This window comes from Lissotriton vulgaris, chromosome 4_1 (genome assembly GCF_964263255.1).
Source record: "Lissotriton vulgaris chromosome 4_1, aLisVul1.2, whole genome shotgun sequence".
Lineage (NCBI taxonomy): Eukaryota > Metazoa > Chordata > Amphibia > Caudata > Salamandridae > Lissotriton > Lissotriton vulgaris.
Window position 1 is genome coordinate 1,298,176,042 of NC_141691.1, and position 25,646 is coordinate 1,298,201,687.

Here is a 25,646-nt window from a genome sequence, read left to right on the forward strand (position 1 = left end):
TTTCAGTAGCCAGATGGCCTTACATATGCTTTTCCTCCGTTTCATCTCATCGGGCCCTTTCTGGGGAGGGTTTAGAAGTTGAGAGGCAGGGTATTTCTGGTGGCTCCCTGGTGGCCACAAGCCAACTGGTTTCCTCTTTTGCTGGGGATGCAGAGAGCTGCGAAATGGCCTATGCTACTGGTTTAGTCTTCTCTGGACTTCCCAAATTTTGAGGGTGGAGTCTCCATGGATGCTCCATTCGACGGTCTGGAAGTTGAAAGGAGGGGATTGAGAGTCAGGGTGTTGTGGATGCTTTGTTGGCTATATTGCAGGCTTCTAGGAAATGGTCGATTCAGTGTTCCTATAATCGGCATTGGGGGTTATTTTTCCAAGGGTGTGCAGTGAAGGGGTTAGTGCCTACTTCTGGGAGTTTGCTGGATGAGGACGGTTTGGTGTCACGTCTCTTAAAGGGTCTGTCCAGTTCCTGTCCAAGGTCAGTTAGGCCAGCTCATCCCTGGGATTTAACAGTGGTCTTGGAAGCTTGGAGGTCATCTCCCTTTGAAGTTTAAGAGGAGGTAGAGTTGCAGTACTTCACACTTAAGGCAGTCTTTATGGTGTGGATTACTGCAGCCAGGAGATTAAAGGAGTTGGGAGCGTTGTATTCTAAGTGTCCTTTAGGCAGGGTGTTTCCTGACAGTTGTATTGGTGACCGCTCCGGCCCTCATTGCCAGAGTCAACCTCTACGTGGGATTGGCATATGTGGCGGCAGGATGGCCTCAAATATAATGGCTCTAAGAGATGAAACAGGGCGCAGAGTAATGCACTTACCGGTAAGTAATTTAGACATTTGCTGTCACGCATATCAACCATGAACTCAAGGTACCCTACTTCTTAAAATCACAGAACAATTGTGATCACTTGTTTGCTGACTATTATAGAACATTAGCTGTAAAAGTTGCAAAAATACCAGTGATTAATTTGTGTAGGTGGTTGCAGATGGTGGGCACTGGCACTTCTTTTTGGAACCAGGGCTTCTTTTTCATCAGAGGTTAATCCAGAGAAAGACAGAAAGGCAGCAAAGGGAGAAAAGGGGAGATGAGAAAGATCGCGACAAACAGACAAAGAAGAGAGGAAAAAGAACCCAGAGGGAGATTAAGAGGCAGAGTGGTGGAATTAAGACTAGGGAGCCTTGGTATTTGGCATCTCGGGCATTCTGCAGTGGAACACATTGGGCCCCTGCCCTTTTTCTCTTTGTTTTCAAATTAAGCACTGGCATATACAAATCGCTGCTTCGGCAGACAGAACAACGCTAAACGGCTAGAAATAAATATGATCAAGTGTAAACGACATCTAAATTACAAGTGGGAAGTCAATTACAAATAGTTTGGTGGATTCTTGAAGATTTAAAAAAACTTTTATTGCATGCACAAACAATTCAAGTTCTAAAAAACAAAGACAATGAAAAACAGATGCCTTCATGCACAGAAATAAAAATCCCATGATCATTTACCCTAGCCACCCTCCTCAGACATTGCAACTGTATGCCAAGAAAGAAGACTTTCATTGACCAACATATGTTAATACACCGGATTCCGCAAGTTAAAAGATGAATCTGATACTTTGATTGTAATTGCTAAGTTTGTGTTGCTCTCTCGTGGGCTAAACATTTGTTGAGAGTTTGCTGGGTTTCATTCTGCCTCGACTGGTTAGCTCTAAAGTACGGTTACTTGATTGGTCTTCGTTTACCGTGGCTGGCCCTTAAGCTGTCCCATCCTTGGATTTGTGCTGGATTCTGTCAGTTCCCGTAGTCAATCTAGTCTGCAAAGTTAAGAATGGTGTTCTGGAATAAAAATTAGGGAAACGGAAGAACGGCCAAGTCCAACCCCAGACAAATGGACATACTACCATCAACCGCTTTTCAGCACGTGTCGTGGGGGTTATTTAAATCTATACTGTCCGAGAGCAGTTATTGGTCTCTGCACGCGGTCTAGGGGCACTTGCGGGTCTCACCCTGCAGAGTGTGTTAACGTTCGAGGTGTGGCATGCTGTTTCTTCAGCAGATACTGTCCCAGGAAATGTGATGGAGCTGCACCAGGAGGAGAAGATTAGCTCAGAGGCTGCTCTGGGGACTCCTGGCATTGGTCGACCGTAAAGTGTAAAAAGCAAGAGCAGAAGCAGAAGACACTCGAGTCAGACTCCACTTCACAAGTAGATCCTGCCAACAGGAGACTGGCTGAGGGTCCCACAGAGAGTGCTCTCACAGGATCGCTTTGTGAGAAGATCAGCCATCTGGTAGAGGTGAAACTGCACCCCAATTTAGATCAATTAAACTCTATTGATAAACATCTGGGTAAATTGGACCTGGTCCGCTCAGTACTGCTGGACACACAACTGGCCGACCTAAGTGTCAGTTAAGTTCAGAACTCTTCAACTACCCAAACATCCTTGAGGCCCTTTCGGGAGGGGGGGGGGGGCACAGATTCCAGTAGGCAGCTGTGTTGTAGTTAGTCAAATGGGGTCTACTAGTCCCCATCCAAAAAACCATGAGCACAGTTCGTCCAACTCATAAACGTCACCTGGTCTCTCCCCCCAGCTGTCCATTTACACCCGGACTCTTGCCCGTGCAGAATTGCCTTCTCAACACCACACTTCCTGCCACCAGTAGCATCAGTGAAACAAAGCAGAATATTTTTTTTCTGATGAGACGCACTGAAACGTCATCAGTTTATTCTTTGCTTGAACCAGGTTACAATTATAACAAAAACATGCCTATGTTGTACATCTTTGGCATTGCAGCTTGGGAAAGAAGTAGACTCGAACGCCAAGTATAGGCAGTAAAGTTGAAGCTCCCCTCCAATACAAGGGATGATGCGGAGCAGCTAAGCTGCAAACAACTACTTGCACATTGCGGAAAACGTCAGCGGAGCGTCTCACTGTCCTCTTGGTGTGGAGAGGTTGCAGTGCCACCTCTGCTCACCACATGGTACAGTAGTTTCTAGTGCTTCTGCACCCTCCAGTGCATCAACTTTATTATAGTGAAGTACCCACCAAAGTTTGTCCGTTGCCTGTCCCCGTTGCCTGTCCCCTGCAACCAGTGGAGCAGTGGCCAGTTTTGAAAGAAAGGGGTAGGGGTGAAGGAGCTCCAAAGTTTTTTTTATAGAGCACAGATTTGGGGTTGGTCTTCCATCACTCACGCTAAGTGCTTTCTGCAGGCACCAGCTTCATAATGCATTTTGTGCTCCGCACTAGTACAAGGCAACGGTAGCTCGTATACCCACTACGATCGTACAAGGAGCCACGGACAGACCATATGAAGTCAGCGCGCGAATAAGCGCTTTTTACCAGCTGCTAGTCACAGCTTCGTATCCAATAGAACTACTGACACCACACTGAAGAAACGTGTGGGTCAGATAAATAATATCTAGAAGAAACTGAATATTTTGGGGAAAAATCTTCCCAGCCCAAAAAACGGCCGGGATGAAAGTATAACCGGCAGGAAGGCAGAACATAGTCTACAAACGTGATATAGCCCTAAGGAAGTCGCGGGCCACAAACCCATAGCGACAAAACACATGTTGGCCTGGAGCAACTAAAATGAACATTAAATCTTCAATATTACACATTCATTATGTGTTATAAGTTGTTTTGCACTATTAATGTGTAAGGAGACCATTTATGTGTACTAGTGCTTGTTAGCAACGGTATCTGGTAGGCCACCATCCTCCAACTCCTGCAGCGCCTCTCCATTCCGTACTCCTGCCTGGAACTGGGCAACCGTCCAAACTGTGCCTGCTAAATGCAGGGAGTGGAGTTCTACACTCGCACAGCCTACATGCTGAAAGAACTAGACTGCTACAGGTCTCTAGAACGTTTTACATAGTGGGGGAATTCTTGGCAAGATGGAGTCCCTCTCCAAAGTGCTGCTTGCATTGGCATAAATTGGTAGTGCGTATTCATATAAAATGATCCAAACTGCGGTTTGAGGTCTCAGTCAGTAAAATTGATGTAAGCTGCCTGCCTCCTTTAACGCTCTCACACAACCGTTAACACAGTAAGCCATGCAGTCACTTATTCCACCATTCATGACTCACCCATTCATTTATCCATCATTTCACTCACTCATTAACTATTCCTGCACTCTGTTACTCATTCATTCACGCACTCACTCATTGATCCATCCGTTGACACCTTCTCACATTTACCCCACTAACCCATAGTTACAACGACAAACTCCCCAATCAACGAGCCCCTTCTGTTATAAAATAGCGAGGCATAGTGGCTTTGCCTGAAAATTATGCCATGCCCCCTGCTAATTTAGAATGTGGAAGACAGTGAGTGAGAAAGAAGCCTGACAATTGCTAATTCCATGTACCCCAACGTTTTCCAATTCATGATCATGTTTTTTTTAAAATCATCATGAGTTGGTTAAAACAAGCACAAAAAACAAACAAAAAAAAACACAATCCGGTCAATATCACAAATGTGCAGTTTTAATGGAACTTCATATTCTTCACTTACCAGTGGTGCTGCAGGCCCAGACTGTGGCGCAGGCCCACCTGGAACACCTGGTTGAGGGGCACTTGGTCCAGTTGGTGCTGGTGTAGGACCAGAAAATCCCGGGAAAGACTGTCCTGCACCAGGAAATAGAGGAAATGCCATCCCGCCACCAGGCGCTCCAGGGAATTGGCTTCCATCACCAGGTGCCCCTGGGAATGGCTGCCCGGCTCCAGGTGCCCCTGGGTATGGCTGCCCGGCTCCAGGTGCCCCTGGGTATGGCTGCCCGGCTCCAGGTGCCCCTGGGTATGCTCCAGGTGCCCCTGGGTATGGCTGCCCAGCTCCAGGTGCCCCTGGGTATGGCTGCCAACCTCCAGGTGCCCCTGGGTATGCTCCAGGTGCCCCTGGGTATGCTCCAGGTGCCCCTGGGTACTGCCCCCAAGGATTTGGAGACGAGTTAGGAGGTTGCTGTGGGTTGGTTCCTTGCACAGTAGGTACTTTTCCTCCAGGCACTGCATCGGATAGCTGGAAAACAAAAATAAAACAACTTAAAAAGCAGGCCAAGTGATACGGATTAGCTTTCTCAAAATTTTCTGGTAGGCATAAATGGAACAAAGGTAATAATCCTCGTTAGAAGCATTCACTCCCTGGTCACCTGTGTCACCAACATCGGTCTTATTTTATAGTTAGAAAAGTGTTAATCATAAACCTAGGTGGCATGGTGATCACCCAGGAACAGTATTATTCATGTGACTACAAAGAACATAATTTAAACGCCACGCAAGGGGGCCTGTCTACCCAGGCAGGTTCCTTGTGACATCAGGGTTTAAGACTGCAATTGTTAATGGATTGAAAAGCATTCTTCAGAAGGACCGGATTATCACTCTGCAAACATAAGTGAAAGCTCAAGTATTAATTACAGTGTAGAGTAGTGTGTGGGTAATGTAAACTGGCAGCTTAGTTTGCAGAACACATGGTCACAGTATTCAAGAAAAAAATTCAAGGCATATCTCAGACCAATCATACAGTGAAATGAAAAAGGGAAATAATAAATGCAACAATCCGGAGACAAGATACTATCTTTAATAGTTTCCCTATAGCACTTGATTTAAAATTAATTAAATTATACAGCAACATTATGTTTAGCAAATGCGAATATGGAAGTGTCCTCATAGCACAGTAACAAGAAATGAGTATCCTAAGATTTTATCACTTTTGTTCCTCAGAAAACACGTTTCTAACATGGATCAGTAAGTAGAATGCTAAGTTGAAGTCTACAAGGTGCCTAGTAATTTTCGTGACTATATGAATGTTTGTCCCAAGACTGGGGTAATTCTGTACAAGAGGGGGGGGGGGGTGGAGCCAGACAAGGGGCCAAATGTCAGCACCCCTTTCATAGGGCCACGGGGCAAGCATGAGGTTACTACACCCAGCCGGTTTTGGCCAAGACCTTTTACTCCCGATGTCCAGGGACCATCCTACTACGGACCACCCCTTCTGTACCCGAGTGTTGGGGAGCATCGGGCAAGCCATCAAGGCTTCTTTGGGTGGGGGGGGGAGGTCACTGGCAGAGGCGACTTCCCCACAATGGTCGAGGACCATCGCCCCACTGCCTGGCTCAGAGACAGGATTAATAAATACAACTATGTTGTAGCATAGTTTTATTTTTCATTTGAAGGCTCTGAGCCAGCTGGTGCAGGGAAGAGTGGAGCGCGGGAGGAGGAGTGCTATGTGCACTCCTGCACCTGTGTGTTTGGCCAGCCGTCTCATTCTCAGACCCCCCCCCTCCACATAAGTGTTCAATACCCTTCCCTACATTTACTCTGGTGGTAAATACTAAAAGATTTAACCTTGCCTTGCCATAGCAATGTTAACTTAGCCCAGTTTAGACTGCTAAGGAAATCTCCTGACACTGTCTGGGAGCATGCTTGTCAAGGAATTCACTATAGAACGTACCATTATTTTTGTAATTTCAATCCTACCTCCACTAAGTAAAATCTGAGGTCTAACTTGGGCCAAGACAGACTCATATCCTTGATTATAGCTCTGCTTACTTTTTTTTTTGAAGCTGCAAGAAAACTAATCATTGTTAACCAAAATTCACAGTTGATCTTAGTACTGGCAATATAGTCGTCCTCCATCGAGTGTATACCAACACATTGAATATCTTTATCTTCACAGTAATACTATAACCTAATTTTTTGTCTTATATTAGGAGTGAACTGGAATACCTATATCTCTTTCTCTACAGAATGGTCAATCGAATATTGGAGGACTATGTTTTGGAGCTGTACTCTTGCTTCATGAAAATTAATGGGTTAATGTGATGTTTGGTGCCAAACACAATGATGCTTGGCACCCGGCACTATAGTAATACTGCTCTTCTCCATTTTGTTTGCAGGTTATGTTTAGATTATACTATATTAATGCTGCTTACTTCTTATATGTGACTTTATAGGGTTGCGTTTCCTTCTGTAAATGTAATAAAAGTTCTTGTAATTATAAAAAAGGACACATTTCAAAGAAATACTTACCTATTAAGAAAAAAGTGAAGGGTCAAAAATTCAAGATCAGTGCAAGGGGCTTAGTTGTAGCCTGTTGGTTTTGGGTCAAGGTAAGGCTAGGACCAGGCAGAGGTTCAAACGCACAGCCATGCTCATAATATTGATTAGGATTAAGGCTAGATCAGTCGAATTGCTAGGTATGAGGTTTGTTTGGTTGGTTGGTTGGTTTAGAGTAGAGTTAGTATCTGGGCTATGCCCAAGGTTCGGTTTCAAGGCATTTCTAGTAAAACCTTTTAGCAAGATATGCAAAATCATAATTGCCTTCTGGAGAAGTTTCACTGAAAATCAATGCAGTTTTTCAATTTTCTTCCAACCAATCATTTTTCAATAAAATCCATTTCGGGAATGGAAAATGCTGGCTTTCATTGAAGTCATTTCAAAGAAGAATTCTCAATGACCTTAATTTCTAAAACAAAACTTAAAAAGGGACTTTAACAAATCATTCACAGATTTTAAGAGATGCTATCCTGTTTGCAAAAGTGAGTTCAAAGACCACTTATGATTGAAGATACAGGAGTTAACTGGTAGAGATGGGTTAAAAACAACTGAATGCCTTGCAGGGGTGCAATAGATTAAGAGGTTCGATCTCCGCCTGGTGAGGCAGAAGACCGCCCTTTTCATTGGATAGTTGGTAAACTAAGAGGGAGTACTCTGCCACAGGACCGAGGATATGAAAGGAAGAACTGTCGCGTGGACACCAGGGACCATATTACAGAACCATGTGCGGGATGGTGGGGGTGTCAGGATTAGGACTAGTAAACACACTACACTGGGTACGCCCAGTTCAAACAGGAGCGCAGGCCCCATTCATTTTTTTCCTTTTTTTAAATGAAAGGGTTGTGCACTGTTCAGGGCTTGTGCTATATGGAGCTAAAGATTGAGACATTAGGCAGCAGTTCGAACTGGAATTTAGTGTTTCCCCGTTTGCACACACCATGAAACCTCTGTGGCTCTGGTGGGTCAATGGCTGCAGCTTCCGGTTGGGTGGCCCTTAGTACCTTTCATGCATCCTGAAAGGATAACATAGGTGTGCACTCAAGTGGATGTTAAACTCTCCTTCCTCTCGTGAAGGCATGTTGTCTGTTCCTCCGCCTCCGAAATAAAACACTGGCAAAATCTTTCCTTGATTTCCATGTAGCCACACCTATTGCAAATAGGAGAATGCCCCTGTTACATTGCATAGGTGATACATGTGCATCTGCACAGCTGGATACTACAGAAGAACAGCATAACGGTCTGGTGCCTCTTCTGAAGTTAGATCAGAAAGTGGGTGCAAACACTCACAGCGCCCAGTCGTTGACGCAATATGGCCTTGAGAATGAAAATCGAGTACATTGTTTGGGATATACCAGGGCAGACAAACACTGGACAATCGCGTAGGAAGAGAGTTGAATGATACACACAAGATCAGTAATGAGAGGGAAAGAATGGTATCCACAAAAAAACTGACAGAAGGGAAAAGCTAAACATAAAGGTAACAAGCATTTGCAATGCAATAGGTCTCGCATTAGGAAAGTTTGAGCTATTGGTATTGTAAATGATTTTTTTTTATTTATGTGTTGGTTTTGAAAATAGCGAAATTAATAGCTTTGTCATTTACAATGCCAAAATTGTTAGCTTTCGCAAATGTGACACCTATAGAATTTGTAATGCAATATGTGTTGTATTTACGTAACTTAGATGTATTGATATTACAAATAATAATGGGTTTTAATTTTTTAAATAATTAATACTTAAATAAAAGTTATTGTAATTTATAATGGTAATAGCTTTTGTAAATAACTTTTGTGAAGATTATGTTCATTGTATTTTATTGTGACAAAAATTCAAGAACAGAAGTGAAATATTAACATCTTTTTGTGACATTTGTAATAAAGCTTGAAACATTGAGAGAACATATTTGAACCAGTTGTTGTTGAATGGTTGCACAGATTGATGCTGCTGAGTGATGTTGTGATGGCGGCGAGTGATGCTGTGGCGTTCAGTGATGCTGTGGTAGTGCATAGTGATGTTGTGGTGCCCCTGAGTGATGCTGAGTGATGCTGTGGTGATGCGATAGATAGAAAGAATGAGTGCGATAGATAGATAGAGTGAGGGCGATAGTAGAGGGAGGGCGATAGATAGAGTGGTATTTGGAGTGTATGTTGCATTGAGTGCAGTGTAATTATGTGGTGTATAATTATGTGGCACTGAGTGGTATTTGGAGTGTATGTTGCATTGAGTGCAGTGCAATTATGTTGCATATAATTATGTGGCACTGAGTGGTGTTGTGTGGAGTGTATGTTGTATTCAGTAGAATGTAATTGTGTGGCGTGTAATTATGTGGCACTGAGTGGTATTGTTTGGAGTGTATGTTGCATTGAGTGCAGTGTAATTATGTAGCATATAATTATGTGGTACTGAGTGGTATTTGGAGCGTATGTTGCATTGAGTACTGTGTAATTATGTGGTGTGTAGTTATGTGGCACTGAGTGGAATTTGGAGTGTATGCTGCATTGAGTACAGTGTAATAATGTGGCGTGTAATTATGTGGCACTGAGTGGTATTTGGAGTGTATGTTCCATTGAGTGCAGTGTAATTATGTGGCATGTAATTATGTGGCACTGAGTGGTATTTGGAGTGTAGGTTGCATTGTGTGCAGTGTAATAATGTTGCATATAACTATGTGGCACTGAGTGGTATTTGGAGTGTATGTTGCATTGAGTGCAGTGTAATTATGGGGCATGTAATTATGTGGCACTGAGTAGTATTTAGTTTGTATGTTCCATTGCAGAGTGTGTGAGGGTGCAGAGTGTGAGGGTACAGAGTGTGAGGGTGCAGGGTGTATGAGGGTGCAGGGTGTGTGAGGGTGCAGGGTGTGTGAGGGTGCAGGGTGTGTGAGGGTGCAGGGTGTGTGAGGGTGCAGTGTGTGTGAGGGTGCAGTGTGTGTGAGGGTGCAGTGTGTGTGAGGGTGCAGTGTGTGAGGGCGCAGTGGGTGAGGGTGCAGTGGGTGAGGGTGCAGTGGGTGAGGGTGCAGTGGGTGAGGGTGCAGTGTGTGAGGGTGCAGTGTGTGAAGGTGCAGTGTGTGAAGGTGCAGTGTTTGCAGTGTGTGTGAGGGTGCTGTGCTCACCCTGCACACTCACACACTGTTCATCCTGCACACTCACCCACTGCTCACGCTGCACACTCACACACTGCTCACCCTACACATTCACACACTGCTCACCCTACAGACTCACAAGTCTCTCATCCTGCACTCACAGTCCTCTCACATTGTACTCATACGCATGCACGCCTCATTCTGCACTCATCCACCACTCACCCCGCACTTTCTCAGACCACTCACCCTGCACTTACACACAACTCATACACCTCTCACCAACAAATCACTCAACATTCGCACTGCAGTCACCCTCCTCTCACGAGTGTGAGGGCATTGTGCTAATAATTATCAAAGCATGTTACTCTTCAAGATACAGGCATCACAGCATATCACTTTTATCGCCAGCAATCACAGAAAGGCAGAAGAATAAGAAAGCAATAATAAAGAAAAAAAAACACCATTCTTTCAAGGACTGCCAAGTTAAAGTACCTAAAATAAATGTAGATTAGCATAGCCCCAGGCATACACTGCCGATTTCTAATACACACCTTCACTCTTCTGATTGTAAGGAAAGGGAGTGGGGGGGCTAGGACTACAAAAGCTGTTATTTAATAGTATCACAGAAGCATGTGTTTGACCTAGAGGGAGAGACAGCTCCATCTCCTGCGTGCTACTGAGCCTTATCTGGCGGGCAAAAGAACCGGCCGCTCAAGCAGCTTTATAGAAGAAAAAAAACATCACAACTGATTGGAGTGTAAGCAGTCTTTCTGTGGACACACACAGCCTTTTCCCACCCAAGAGCTGTTCTTCAGCCACCATCTGGTTGGAGCCCCAGTCCCTCTCTGAAGTAACACATAAGGTCAGCTACATCTGAGCTGTCAAGCCAGACCAAAAAAGGAAATGTATAAGTGGACTGTGAGACTTCACCCCTCATGACACATCACCTTCCTACTGCCACGTCCAAACTCACCATTTATGGAATGCACAGATTGTTTTTAACATGTCTACAACTGTTTACCGATCAAGCAAATCAACTGTGTCTACATACACCTTAGTTGCTATTTTAAAGATGTTGAGGCACCTGTGAAAGTCTACTTAATTGTTTTACTGCTGAACTGCTTGCTGCGAGATTGAACTGTCTCTCGCCGATTAAACTTTTATGACGTTAAGTGACCTAAAGTTAGATGACAATGACTCCTTTATGTCAGAATTTATTTTGCCATAAAATAAATACAACATGTACGTATAGCTTCAAGGCCGGACTTGAGTAAAAAACGTGTCTCTTTACAAATTAAGGTTTAGACTCTAAAATACAGTTTTAACACCGAGCCAGCCAGGAGTCGAACCTGGAATCTTCTGACCCGTAGTCAGACGCGTTATCCATTGCACCACTGGCCCCCACTGAGGACTGACGTCACGACAAGTGGTTGTAATGACTCAGCCATGGGAGACACGAGCCTCAATTCATCAGTGTAATCGTGGGGGCTTGCAGTGCAAAGTCCCAAATCAAAACAAGCAGTAGCAATACCGACAACACTAAAAACGTGCTAAGCCGCTGGTGCCCTTGGTGTGTTTGTGCAACACAGTGGGGTCAGGCACGGTGCTAGTGAAGGGTTATTTCTGAACAAACTACGTGTAGGAGCGGAATGTATATTGTACGAGCAGCTGCATAGTTTGTTGACTTGGTGCACAAAGAGAGCGCACCTTCAATCAAACTGCAGTTCAATGGACACCACAAGCAGCAGCAATACCGACAACACCGGAAACGTGCTAAATGTACAAATAGAGTAAAAAAAATGTAACTTTAAGATATGACATGCCCACTATTTGGAGTTGTAAAGACCACAATCAGTAAACAGTAGTAGAGCAAATTGGCACGAAGTCCCACTGCAATAGTAACAAGCCGAGCTTGGATTATGAGATCGCGGCTCAGCGCACACCAAGTTGCTTCACCGTGAAACGGATGCATTTGTCTTCAATTATCGCATGGCCACACACAAGTCTTCATGCAAGCTCAACCCAGTAAATAATGCAGCTGCTTCTGCCTTAAGTCGGTAACAAGTATAGCGAGTATAGCAACCATGCAAGCCTGCCAGAAAACTGAAGTATCACGGCCACCCAACAAACGTACAAAGACAACATCTACTGTGAAACACATCTGCACACAATACATGAAAAAAACAAGGAATTTGCCCGCAATCCCAAGTTACCGGTCTAGGTTGCTGCACGCTTTCAGGAAGCAGAGTTGCTCATGGGCGGGGCCTGTGACGCGGCCGGAAGAGGCTGGTGTTGCGCGTTGATGCGGGCTCCCATCATGGAGGGAGAGCGCCGAGGTAGCGTGAAGATCCACAGAAGTGCCCCGCGTGTGGAGAAAAGGAGCTCAGCGAGGCGATTCAGCGAGGCGACTCGAGCACGGTGAGTGGAGGGGGGATATGTGTATATGTGTGTGTGCGCGTGCGTGTGTGTGCGTGTGAGCCCCATGAGGAGTGATGGTGGTGGTGGTGGTGGTGGGGGAGGGGGGTGCGTGTGTGTGTGTGTGTGTGTGCACGTGCCTGCCTGCCTGTGTGTATGCCTGAGGGGGGAGGGGGTGAGTGTGTGCGTGTGGGAATGTGTGAGCGCATGCGTGACTGTGTGTGATTGAGTCTGTGTATGCGCATGCGTGTGTGGTGCCGTGCGCGCCCTCGCGGAGGAATCTGAGACAGCGACGCTCGTGCGTGAGCTCTGTCTCACATTCCTCCTAACACGCCAACAAAAGATGTCTCGCAGACAGCAGGCTTACGCCTGCTTTTTACGTCTGCGAGACCTAAAAACCTGTATTGCTTTCAGTAAGAATCCAGACCTGGGGGTAAGTAGGAGAATACGCATTCCCGGTCTGCTTTAACTGTATAAAAATTGGAGCTACTTGCACACTTACTTTTCCAGGTACAAGTTCTTCTTCAGGAAGGCGATGCGCTGCATAGCACCCAGAGGACTGCTGTGCAACCAGAGCTTTTGTTTGCCAAACAACCAGCCTCCCAGGAGGGGAGAGGATATCACTGGTAGTCTGACCCGGAAAAAATAGCAGTCTCCTGCTTCTAAAGCACCTAGAAGCTAACCTGCTTGAAAAGAAGAGGAAAGGAGTGAACCAACCTTGTAGGAGCTGCCAACTACCAGGTCGAGCAAGAAGCATAGGCACTGCTGTGGTGACCCACCAACACAGAAGAGACTTGAAAGAGAGGCCAGTGTACTCCTGAAATGTAGCGTTGTCTCTTTCCTGTTATTGCCTGGGCTGTAGCAGTGTCCTGAAGTTTGACCGAAGCGGACCGCGCCATGGCGATCCCAAAGCTGCAGGACTGCAGCACTGCCAAAAAGATGCCCATGAGGACTACGCCGCTGTAGCCAGGAACATGGCGGATGCCGGTGCTATGACACTATCATTAAGTGAGCCTGAAGCAAACTGCACCACTTATTCCAAAGCTGCAGGACCACAGCAATGTCAAAGGGTGCCCAAGTGAACTGCACTGCTGTAAGCCTGAACATGGCAGGTGCTGTGGTACTGTCCTGAAGTGTCAGAGCGAACTGCGCAGCTGTGATCTTGAACATTGCGTTCCAAAGTGGACCAAGCAGCTGCATCACCACAGACCGTGGAGTTGGAGCTACCCAGTCGCCCAAGAAGTTCGAATGGTGGCCCTATGACCTTTAACCCGATCAGACTCACCTGCTACCTGAAAGAGGGTCTGAGACCATCAAGAACCATTGGCTACGTAAAATCGGCAAACAGCTTGTGCCCAGGTAGCGGACATGGGGGTGGGGGTGTCTTTTTAGTCCAGAGTCAGTGGCCCTGCACTAGTGGATTCGTGGCTTTATATTGTAGGATGTAGTATCTGGTTTGAGTGTATTAAAGTGCTTTCTTTTCTAAAAGATAAGCACTAGGTTGGACAATCATTTACTAAGCGAATGGGTGACTATTGAGTTCATGGCTTGACGAACCCCCACACTACCTACTTGGCTGAGAAGACGGACTGCTCACTGTCGCTACCAATGAGAGTGAAGTGCTGAGAGGGTTGTGCTTCTCCCAGTTTGCAAAGCCAATATAGGCATGTCACTGGAACATCACAGGCAAACGATCCCAGCCGCCAGGGTTGTTGCCCAGTAGCCTCGGCTTGCCTCAGGTTTCCCTGAAGGAGGTCTGACAGCAGTACACTGAACTAATATTGTCAATGCAGTTTGGCCTGGAGTCGTTATTCCTTTGAAACTGGGCTTCCTTCTGCTAATGTTCCCAGTACACACACAATTATTTCTAGATATGACCAGTTAGGCCCATATTTGAATTTGTACTCATTTACAAAAGATAGCCTGTCCCCAGTTCTAAGGAGTTGGAACGAGGCACAAGAAGAACAATTCTACTTGGCAGGAGAAACGGGCAATGTATGCACTGGAATCGGTGAAATGCAAATTTACCAGGTGTACAGGAACCAATATGTGATGGAGAACAGAACCTTTTAACAGTTCCAGATAGGAGGGACACTGTAGGAGTACATATTTTCAAATCGCATATGTATGTGACCAGAAACAAGACACCACCAGGTCAATTTACAATGCTTAAAATAGAATCTCGTCTTCCAGGTGCACAGGTCAGCCACTGGAAAAAAACATAAGCACCATATCAGCTTTGACGTACGAGCCAATATGGAGAGGGTAACAGGGGCAAGTTCAAAAGATCATATTCAATGAACAAATGGTTCAACAAGAAACCAGCTGGGTAAAGTGAACCAGCACCCACCTTGGGCACAAATGGCACTAGCCAATGGCCACACAAGTGCGGTTCCTCCGCACGAGGTACACAAGACACTCCCATCCTTGCAAACTCCTCAAAGAGGCGTGCAATCAAATTAGTGAAATCCTGGGCACCTTTCCAGAATTTAACTGATAAACTCTGCAATGATGATGTGAAGCAAAGAAGTTCATATTCAATGATGATTTGCAATGAATAGAAAGTAAGAAACCTGTGTGACTCCATTGCCAATAACTCAGCTTCATCACTTCACCTGCCTATCCTTCCACTTCTGTGAACTTTCAGGACCTTCAGAATGTTTGAGAAAGGAGTGGTACCAAAACAGGCCACCAGGATGAAAGCTTTGGAACTTACCTATGGAACCGTGCAGAGGGATGTACCATGTTACAACGCATACCATTACAACTACCTACTGTTACAACGCGACCATTACAACGCATACCATTACAACGCATAGCGCTTTGAGGTGCTGGATAGTGGTAAGTATAATTTACTATTCTAACTCCAGTCCCCGTGGACCCTAGGGAAGGTGTTGGATAGTAAATTATACTTATTCCCTATCCTAGAGCGCCCCCCAGCGCAATGCGTTGTAATGGTATGCGTTGTAAAAGTCGCGTTGTAACAGTAGTGCGTTGTAACAAATGCGTTGTAACAGGTGTATACCGTGCAGAGCCACATGCATCAAACAATTACTACATCTCTTGAGGACAAATGCTGCTCTTGTAAACCGTGTGCATTTTACCTTTCAAAGCACACCACCATTACACTACTCCGGAAAAATGCATAAGTGGACTCAAAGGTTTAGGAAACTACAGACCAGTCTCCAATTTACCCTACCCAACACAATCCTGGAAACTAAAGCTAGGAGGCAACCATGACAATATCTGGGACAGAATCATTTCCTTCAACATCCCTAATGCCAGGAATCAGACTCAGGAAAGGAATGGAATTCTGCCTTAGCAACAGGGGACAAACTTTCCTCCTACCCATGGGTGTAAAAAACAAGCATTTGCAATGCAATAGGTCTCGCAGTTACGAGAGTTTCAGCTATTGGCATTGTAAATAGCAATGCCTTTTATTTAGGTTTATAAAACAAAAATAAAAGGCATTATTATTTGCTATGTCAATAGCTCAAACTCGGGTAAATGCGAGACCTACTGCATTGCAAATGCTTGTTTACAGATTGTGGCTGCTGTTTGACCAGGGCTCACACCCCAGACAACCAACAACCTAATTTCTTTCAGCTCTGGTTTTCAGTGAGGGTCGACTGAACACATTGTTATAGGTTACAATGCAGTACTAGTGAGCAGATAATATTAGAAAGATATTTAAATAACACGTTTGATACGGTTTTAAAAAAAGTCTTTATTTATTTCCTTAGTGCCTCGACTGTGTTTCTATATTGATGAACGAAGTTATTTTATGCTTCTCCAATTATGCTGAGTTGAGTCCTCCTATTTTTGTGATATATCCCGCTTTCAGGCTTCAAAATCCCGCTTTTAGGCTTCAAAATCCGGTCATCCTATTCTAAGATAATTTTTTTAACCCCTTCCTTGCTGCCGGTCATTGGCTGACGGCAGCACTACCTTCCCAGTGCTGCCGTCGGCCAATGGCCGACGTGGCCCCGCCCATTTTGCAGAAGTGCCGCACTGCGGGAAAATCGGGGCCGCAGGAAAGGGGTTAAAAACATCACTTTAATAAACGCTTCCCATTGTAGTGATATACTCTGCATGTTAAACATACGCAACTTTTCAGTTCTGAAGCGAGTTTACCACAATTTCCCCTGCATTTGTGCAGGTTTACATGACAAACATTTCCAAGGCTTGTCTCCTGCCGGGCTCTTCGAGCCAGCACCCACCCCGGCTCCCGCTGTTAACTTGGTATAGTAATGTATTGGTTACTCAATGTTAAATAGCGAAAAGCCTGGAGACACAATGGTGTGTTAAAATACGAGATAATGTTGTATTTTTAGCATGCTTTATGCCTCTTGCTATGCACGAGACACGTTATCCTGTGGGGTGGGCGAGTGCTTTGATGGAGGGTGCTGTACTTACAATGAAATCTATGTGGGGAGAGTTTTGGTGTCACTGCTTGGGGTTGGTGACGAATGGTGCTCGGATCCGGTCTTAAATCACAGTGCCTCATAGTGAGCTGGAGGAAAGAAGCGCTTGGGGTGTACACATGTCAGCAGGTATGAGCTACTCAGGAGGTCCCATGAGATGGTTTTTAGGTGACCACCGACCATCCCACACCTCCTGTGCGGAACGCAGCAGTAAGTAAACACGACCACTCTATATATTTCTGGAGGGTAAGAGGGGGCTGCTGGGAGGGGAGGGGGGGTCTGCATTAAAACCCCCCACTGGAGTGAGCTTTGAATCGAGGCTGGAACAGAGGCACATGTTAGCGTTCACCTCTGCAGCTGGTGACAGGCGCGCGCTGGACCTGAAGGGATGGGATACATTAATATCACCCCCCATGGCAGCCGTATTACATGGAAGCTGCCCAGTCATGGTGCTAGCTGGACATTGGATGCGTGTCCTCCCTGTACGGAGTGAACTGACTTAGGACTGATGGGGCTCTGTTTGTACATCCACGTCCTATTACTTTTTCTGTTACCAGCAGCAGGGTGTATTTTAGGAGACCACCCCCTACAGAGGACAAGGCTAATGCAAGCCCTGCCGTGTCTGGAGGCGGTCGTGGAGCCCACAAGCAGAGTAGTGTTTGTGAATTCCTGGAGGTGACCTTGTTCTGGTATATATCAACAAAGAGAGAGAAAGGGTTAGGGCACTCTTAGTCCCCAGTCAGTATATCAAATAAACAAAGGAAGAGTGTCCGTAGGGGAGGAGTACAAAGTGGTTGTAGCACGTGAAGTCTGAGGCCAGTTGTAAATGGTCAGGTGATAAGACCAATTTTCAAGAAAAAATGCAGGATTTTTCCAGGAAACCCTCACTCATCCTAGTGATGACATGCTTCATCATTGGGTCCACCGGAAGAGATCGAATACCTCCCCGGTGTGCTGCGACGCCAGGAGACTGCGGAGCAGGTTCTTGTGAGGGTGAAGAGTGAAAAAGTAAAGTGAGATTAAAAATGTCTAAGGTTGTACCAAAAAATCATTTATTCACTGGTCAACCTGACATGATTAAAACTTACTATGTGTAGGGAAAACTAGCCAAATAAAATATACTGGTGTTTCCCTTTTTAGAAAAAGGTCAACATGTTTCTGCCCGTGGTATGTGTGACTTTACAGGGCTTTCTTCAGGACCAGTTTGCGAGTGTGCCCTTGACAGGAGAGGGCGCGCTAAGGCCCCCCCTGCCAAAGGTCGTGAAAGTTAAAAGTAGCACTATGTGTAAAAACGGTGCAAAAAAAGAAAATAAACAAACTTGTAAGTTTGGGGATTTATCTCTGTTACGAGGAACCTAGAAGTCTGTGAAAGTAAAAACGAGACAAACAAACAAATACACAGACAAAAGAACATAAAATTAATGATTATTGATCATTTTCAGTGGCAATAAATGCAACTTAGTGGCGTGACACGTGCTGGCATACCTATCAAAGGCCGTGGCCGGTATGCATGGGATGAATAGTTGAAGTTGTGCCTTAATCAGACCCTCCAGCTTATCGCGATTTCGCGATTTGCAAAAAAATCGCGAAATTTGCATCTTTGTGCAAATGCCGCGATTTTTGGCAAACCGGCCGCGAAATCCGCCGTTTCCATTGGACGCCCACAGGAGCCAATCCCAATCTTGTGTTTCTTGTTATTGCCGCCTGCGCTCTGCTCTGCTCTTCCATTCTTCCACCCCTTCCCAGGTTCCCAGGTGCTTCCAGCCTGCCCCTGCCAGGATATCCAGCCAGGATCCAGGATTTCGCGCCCGAGGAGAGAGAGGAGAGACGAGAAGAGACGAGAGACACCACCACGACGGACCACGGACCACGCCACGGACGACGACCACGGACGACGACGGGAGACCCAAGCCAGCAGCAGAGCCAGGAGAGTCAGGTAAGCTAGGTTAGGTACCTTCGGACCTTCGGATCTGTTGTGGGGGCCCGCCGCACAAGGGGCACGCGGCGGGCCCCCGGGGGCCATAATTCTTTTCTTGGCCTTGTTGTGGGGTCCCGCCGCACATGGGGCACGCGGCGGGCCCCCGGGTGGGCCAAATGTATTTATATGTATCTGTTGTGGGGGCCCGCCGCACAAGGGGCACGCGGCGGGCCCCCGGGGGCCATAATTCTTTTCTTGGCCTTGTTGTGGGGGCCCGCCGCACATGGGGCACGCGGCGGGCCCCCGGGCGGGCCAAATGTATTTATTGTATCTGTTGTGGGGGCCCGCCGCACAAGGGGCACGCGGCGGGCCCCCGGGGGCCATAATTCTTTTCTTGGCCTTGTTGTGGGGGCCCACCGCACATGGGGCACGCGGCGGGCCAAATGTATTTATATGTATCTGTTGTGGGGGCCCGCCGCACAAGGGGCACGCGGCGGGCCCCCGGGGGCCATAATTCTTTTCTTGGCCTTGTTGTGGGGGCCCGCCGCACATGGGGCACGCATTTGGTTCTGGGGAATTGTTGTTTTCTCTGTACTGAATTTTTTATGTCCTGAATCTTGACCCTTTGGCCTGATTTTTTTTTTACTGCCACTGTACTGAAGTTTTGTCCTGAATCTTGACCCTTTGGCATTAATTTTTACTTGCCATTGGGCCAGGTGCCGCTGCGCACTGGTAAGTTTGGGGTTGTGGGCACCTGGTGAGTTTCCTAACTCTTTACTTGGTTTCTTTTACAGAGCATCACTGGGAAGGATCTGCTGTTGAAAGAGCCCGAATTGGGTCAGCTGCCGCAGCGCACTGGTAAGTTTGGGGGTGCCCATAAGTTTGGGGTTGAGGGCACCTGTGGGGAATTTCATAATTGTTTGTTTTGGTTCTGGGGAATTGTTGTGTTCTCTGTACTGAATTTATGTCCTGAATCTTGACCCTTTGGCCTGATTTTTTTTTACTGCCACTGTACTGAAGTTTTGTCCTGAATCTTGACCCTTTGGCATTAATTTTTACTTGCCATTGGGCCAGGTGCCGCTGCGCACTGGTAAGTTTGGGGTTGTGGGCACCTGGTGAGTTTCCTAACTCTTTACTTGGTTTCTTTTACAGAGCATCACTGGGAAGGATCTGCTGTTGAAAGAGCCCGAATTGGGTCAGCTGCCGCAGCGCACTGGTAAGTTTGGGGGTGCCCATAAGTTTGGGGTTGAGGGCACCTGTGGGGAATATCATAATTGTTTGTTTTGGTTCTGGGGAATTGTTGTGTTCTCTGCACTGTACTGAATTTATGTCCTGAATCTTGACCCTTTGGCATTAATTTTTACTTGCCATTGGGCCAGGTGCCGCTGCGCACTGGTAAGTTTGGGGTTGTGGGCACCTGGTGAGTTTCCTAACTCTTTACTTGGTTTCTTTTACAGAGCATCACTGGGAAGGATCTGCTGTTGAAAGAGCCCGAATTGGGTCAGCTGCCGCAGCGCACTGGTAAGTTTGGGGTTGTGGGCACCTCAGGAGAATTTCTTATTTGTTTATTTTGGTTTGGGGCAATTGCTGTTTTCTCTGTCTGTTTGCTCAACACCGTTCGGGGACTGGCAGTTACCATTGCAGTTATGGCCCATCACGTTTGTCACTTTACTTGTGCTCCAGGGTTGCATGCATTTCTTATCGTTGAGCACCGGCGCTTTCTGAACTTTCCTTTCAACAATTGCCTTTCCCCCCTTTGAGGTGCCTTTAGTAATACCAACTATCTTTGTAGGTGACTTAACTGACTGCGCCACAACCGGGAGATCTTCTGTTTTACAAGGGAGCCACAAGCCACCACAAGAAAAGCAGAATGGATAAGTTTGTGCAGCTTGCAAAGGGTGTGAAGCACAGATCACATCTGCCCACCCAGATAACCGCAGCAGACCGGGCCAGAGACTACAGCAATGTGATGCACGCTGATGGTGGGGTGCTGTTTTGCAGTGTGTGCAATGTGGCGGTGGACCACATCCGGAAACACACTGTGGATATGCATGTGCGGTCCCAAAAACATTTGAAGCGCTGTTCAGATGATCCTGACCTTCAATCTTCGCCGAAACGTGCACGGCAGATGACAGTGAACTCGCTATTCACCAAGAGTACAGCTGCCGGTGTCGCAAACCACGAAATGATAACTGAGTGGGTTAACGTCTGCACCGCGTTGAACATTCCGCTCAGCAAAACCGACCACCCTGTGTTGCGCAAGTTCCTGCACGAGCGAGTACGGAATGGTGGAGCGATACCTGGGAGTCATCAGCTGCAAGAACGGTATCTCCCAGAGAGATATACAAGTGCCAAGAACGAGCTGAAAGAGCTCTTGAAAGATCAGAAGATCAGCGTTATCTTTGACGAAACACCAGATGTCGAAGGGCGGTGTGTTTTGAATGTGCTAGTTGCAGCTGTCTCTCCGCAGGGTGCTCGTCAGATCCATACCTACCTGGTGGACACAGTCTTCCTATCCCAGTGCAACCATGGGACTGTAGCGCAAGCGGTTGTAAAGGTGCTCACAGAGTACAGCATAGACTTCCAGAACGTTGTTTCCTTCAACACTGACAACGCAGCATACATGCTCAAGGCATTCAACACAGTGTTGAGGAATCTGTACCCAAACTCCATCCACATCACCTGCTTGGCACACATAAAGAATCTTGTTGGAGAGTCATTTAGGAAGCCTTTTGTGGAGCTAAATGCTTTCCTGCTGTACTTCTCCCGCATCTTTTACATGGCCGGCAGCAGAAAGAGAAGGTACTTGCACCATCTTGCAGAGAACCATGGGATGAAGGCACGGGTGGCACCTGATCCTTGCAGTACCCGCTGGAATTCCTGGTTTGCCGCTGTCCAGTACCACTGCAAGCACTTTGAGGCCTATGCTGGGTTTGTGGAGTCAGAGATGCAACTCAGCAAGTCTCCCCCAGACTCCCTTGAAAACCTACAGAAGATTTTTAACACCGACCAAAGGGAGTGCATAAAAGTCCAATTGGACATTGTGGCAGAAAAATGCCAAAGCATTTTGAACCTGATGGAGTTATTCCAGAGCCAGACACCAGTGACCATGAAGGTATTCGATTATTTAGAGGACCTCCACATGAACCTAACCAACAATTCAGTCCTCACTGTGGAGTCACTAGAGCCATTTCTACGGACCACTGCAGGGGCAAAATTAAGTCTGGCACAGAAAAAAAAAATAACAGCCCAGCTTAATGAAGCTTTTGAACATTCATTAGAAAAGGTGGCCAAATACATGGGGGAGGCCCAGCCAGGCATACAATTCTTAAAACAAGTGCGCATTTTTAACCCTGCGCGGCTCTGCATCCTGCCTAATGACAAGACTGCCTATTCAGCCATCCCTGGTTTCAGCGAAGTTCCCGATCAGGAGCTTTGCCTGTACTTTGAAAATGTAGGGCCAGAAGCAGTGCAGGCGTCTGTTTCTGGACTTATTGACACCGACCTCTTTTGGCGTGGGCTGGCTGACCGCATTCCAGCTCTTTCCCAACTTGCAGCTGTGTACAAAGACTGTAACAAGCTCTGCAGATGCTGAAAGGAGCAACAGCATATACAAAATGATTCTCTCTTCCAGACGACGGTCCCTTTCAGAACAATCGATCCGGGCATTATTGTTTTTACATTATAACCAGCAACACAATACTGGTCTAGACTTGGAGTGCTCTGAAGAACTGAACGTACATGGCCAAGATTAACATGCCTTTTACCTAAAACAAATGGGTTGAATTGTAAATAAACAAAATGTACATAGCTCCATGTTGTCAAATAACTCAAACAGTAAGATATCTGTGTTTGGTGTTGCAAAAAACCCAAAATAAAATGCCGCTAAATGCCGCTAAATTTCCATTTTTGTGCCGCTAAATTTTCATTTTTGTGCCGCTAAATTTGCCAATCCATGCCGCTATATCCTGGGGGGGTCTGCTTAATCCGGGGTGGAGGGGCCTCAACTAGCGCTGAAAAGTGTTATCCAGCGCGGTATGTTGCATGTAGTAAATACGGCAACAGGGTGGAAAATGGAGACTTACAGTGTTAAGTCCATCCATGCGTGAGGCCAAAAATTGGCCCCCGTTGACAAAGTGGCTACCTACAATAGGGCGGCGGGGAAGGAATCCCCGAGGTGAAAAGCGAAAAGGCAGAGTTCCAGTAGGCATAACCGTTGCTCTGCTGGCCGTGACTCGTTAATTGTTCAAGCACACAACACTAAGAGTGTGAAAAGGAAATTATCCTCACTTGCTAAGAAATGAACCACGCCCCATAGAACTCAGGAGGGGGGTGGGAGCGACAATGGCACACCCTGTTTGGGAAGGGAAAAACAAAACACACACAGAGGAATTAAAGAAATGGCATTTTCTCATTCAAACGACTTATCGTAATTGGCGATGTCCGATGAGAAGTTCCTTACGCCCGCAACGCTCAGCACCCTCTCGGCACCTAGCTGTTCCCTCGCCGGATCTCGTGGATCCTGAGCGAAGGGCGAGCCCGGTGTTATGAGAGTGGAAGCAGAGCTCGGGCCAATCGGAGGCCGGTAACCAGAAAGAGGCTTGGAGTGCAAGTCGCGTAATCCCGCGAGAGGTGGGATTATGAACGTGGGATGGGAACGAGGCTTGGTATACAAGTTCTCGTGGATGTTAAACCGGGATGGTTAACGATTGATCATGACTCAGGGTACAATAAAGTGGAGAGCAAGACAACTAATGTTTTAAGACACTGGTCCAAGGGATTTGGTCATTCAGCCCGTGGATATGTGTGCTGAGTCGGTAAACCCAGCGTTGTTCTTTCTCAAACAGAATACGGTCTCTGTTTCTCAGGCTGCTGACTTGCTCGATTACTGTCCAGGTCATATCATTGGGGTTATGGTTTGACTGTAGGTAATGCTCACTGAGTTTGGTGGTGACTTTTTTGCAACGGATGTTGCTGCGGTGTTCGCCAATGCGTGTTTTTATTTTCCGAGTAGTCATCCCCACATAGCGTTTCGCGCAGGGGCAGGTGATCAGATAGATAACATTGGCAGAGTTACAGTTTGTATGAGATTTCTGAATCCACACTTTACCGGGTTCTAGATGAAGTTGTTTAGTGTGGGTGGTAAGGTGGCAAACACTACAATCCGTGCAAGGGAAATGACCCGTAATTGGAGGCAAATGCCAGGGTTCAGTGACAGACTTAGTGAGAGTAGCTGGTGTTGAGCTTGGTAACGGTCTAGTATGTACCAAGGCATCTTTTAGGCTCCTGCCCTTTTTAAAGGAGAAAAGGGGTTTCTCCCAATTGCTCATGCTGCTTGTGATTGTTCTCCAATTTTTGTTGATTGATTTCTTGACAGTATCTGAAAGGGTGCTGTAGGTGGTAACACAAGTGAGTGGCACCTCTGTGGTTGTTTTCACATTCTCCTCAAGGAGGGCATCACGGGGTTGGTTGCGTGCCCTGGTCGGACCTTTGTTAAGAAGGCCTTGCGGGTATCCTCTTTGTTTCAACTTTACAGTCAGTTCCTTGGCCTGGACTTTGTAGTCGTTAATGTTACTGCAATTCCTTCTTAAGCAAAGAAATTGTCCGTAGGGCAAATTTTCGCGCAGAGGTCTTGGATGGAAGCTGCTGAACTCCAACAGGTTATTTTTTGCTGTGGGTTTGTGATGAGTTACGGTAGTGAGAGATGTTCCTTCTGTCTTGATCACTACATCAAGGAAGACGATCGATTCTCTGCTGTAATTGTGGGTGAATCCCAGATAAGGGTCAAGAGTATTAACCCAGCTTAGGAACTGTAAGAGACTATCTTCAGTACCTGTCCATAGTAAGAGAATGTCATCAATGTACCTCCTCCATAATCCTATGGAGGAGGCAAAAGGGTTTGTTGTCGGTAAGATGTGTTTTGTTTCAAAATCGTACACGTACAACCCCGCTATGCTGGGAGCAAAAGTGCTCCCCATTGAAGTCCCCGTGCATTGGAGGTACAGTTGTCCTTTATATTCGAAATAGTTTTCTCTGAGTGCCATCCTTGCACATTTCAAAATGAATTCCTTTGGGGTGGTGAATATATGGGTTCCAGTTCATCATGGGGAACTGGGGTTGCTGATAGAACAACGGTGTGGGGCCATTGTTTGGAACCCATATATGCACCCTCAATTTCCCCTAAACCACCCACCTATGCCTTTTTTAGGGAGAGGCGGGAGGGGACGGGGACGGAACAGAGGCAACACACAAGTAACCTGGGAAGACGAAGATGCAGTGGGGAAGCACACCCGCAGCAGAACAGCAACAGCCAGCACAAGCGCAATATAAGTCTTGTGACTAATCTTTCGAAAAAAGTCCTAACCCCAGAAGAGACCAAAGTCCTAGAAAAAGGTCTAGGTTTTGTTCCTACCTCTCGTCCTGACAAGTTCCAACTACATTGCGAACTCTCGCAATTTTTCAGGAAACTTAAACTAAAGGCTTTTTTTGAATCCAAAGACCAGTCCTTAACAGCTGAACAAGAGTTCGATACCAACTTTAGACTTAAATCCACCTTCATGCCACCACCACACACTATACCAGCAGCAATCACTGCCTTTGAACAAGCGGTAGTGAAAGATCTGGAAACCGCGGAAACCCCCAAGCGGTTTAATAATTTCACGGCTGCAGAGCATAAAGCGCTGGAAAGCCTAAAAAATGACAGAGAAATTACAATAAAACCAGCCGACCAGGGCGGTGGGATTGTCGTTCAGGATACCTCTGAATATGACAAA

The 25,646-nt window shown here is 46.4% G+C and overlaps 1 protein-coding gene across 1 annotated transcript in view; it reads right to left on the reverse strand.

The window, feature by feature from the left end:
• LOC147723151 (uncharacterized) overlaps positions 1–25,646 on the reverse strand; it is a 110,624-nt gene that overhangs the window by 28,896 nt on the left and 56,082 nt on the right. Inside the window, exon 3 of the mRNA XM_086965542.1 lies at positions 4,498–4,998. Coding sequence (XP_086821668.1) covers positions 4,498–4,998 — 501 coding nt within the window. The remainder of the gene's footprint in view (positions 1–4,497; positions 4,999–25,646) is intronic.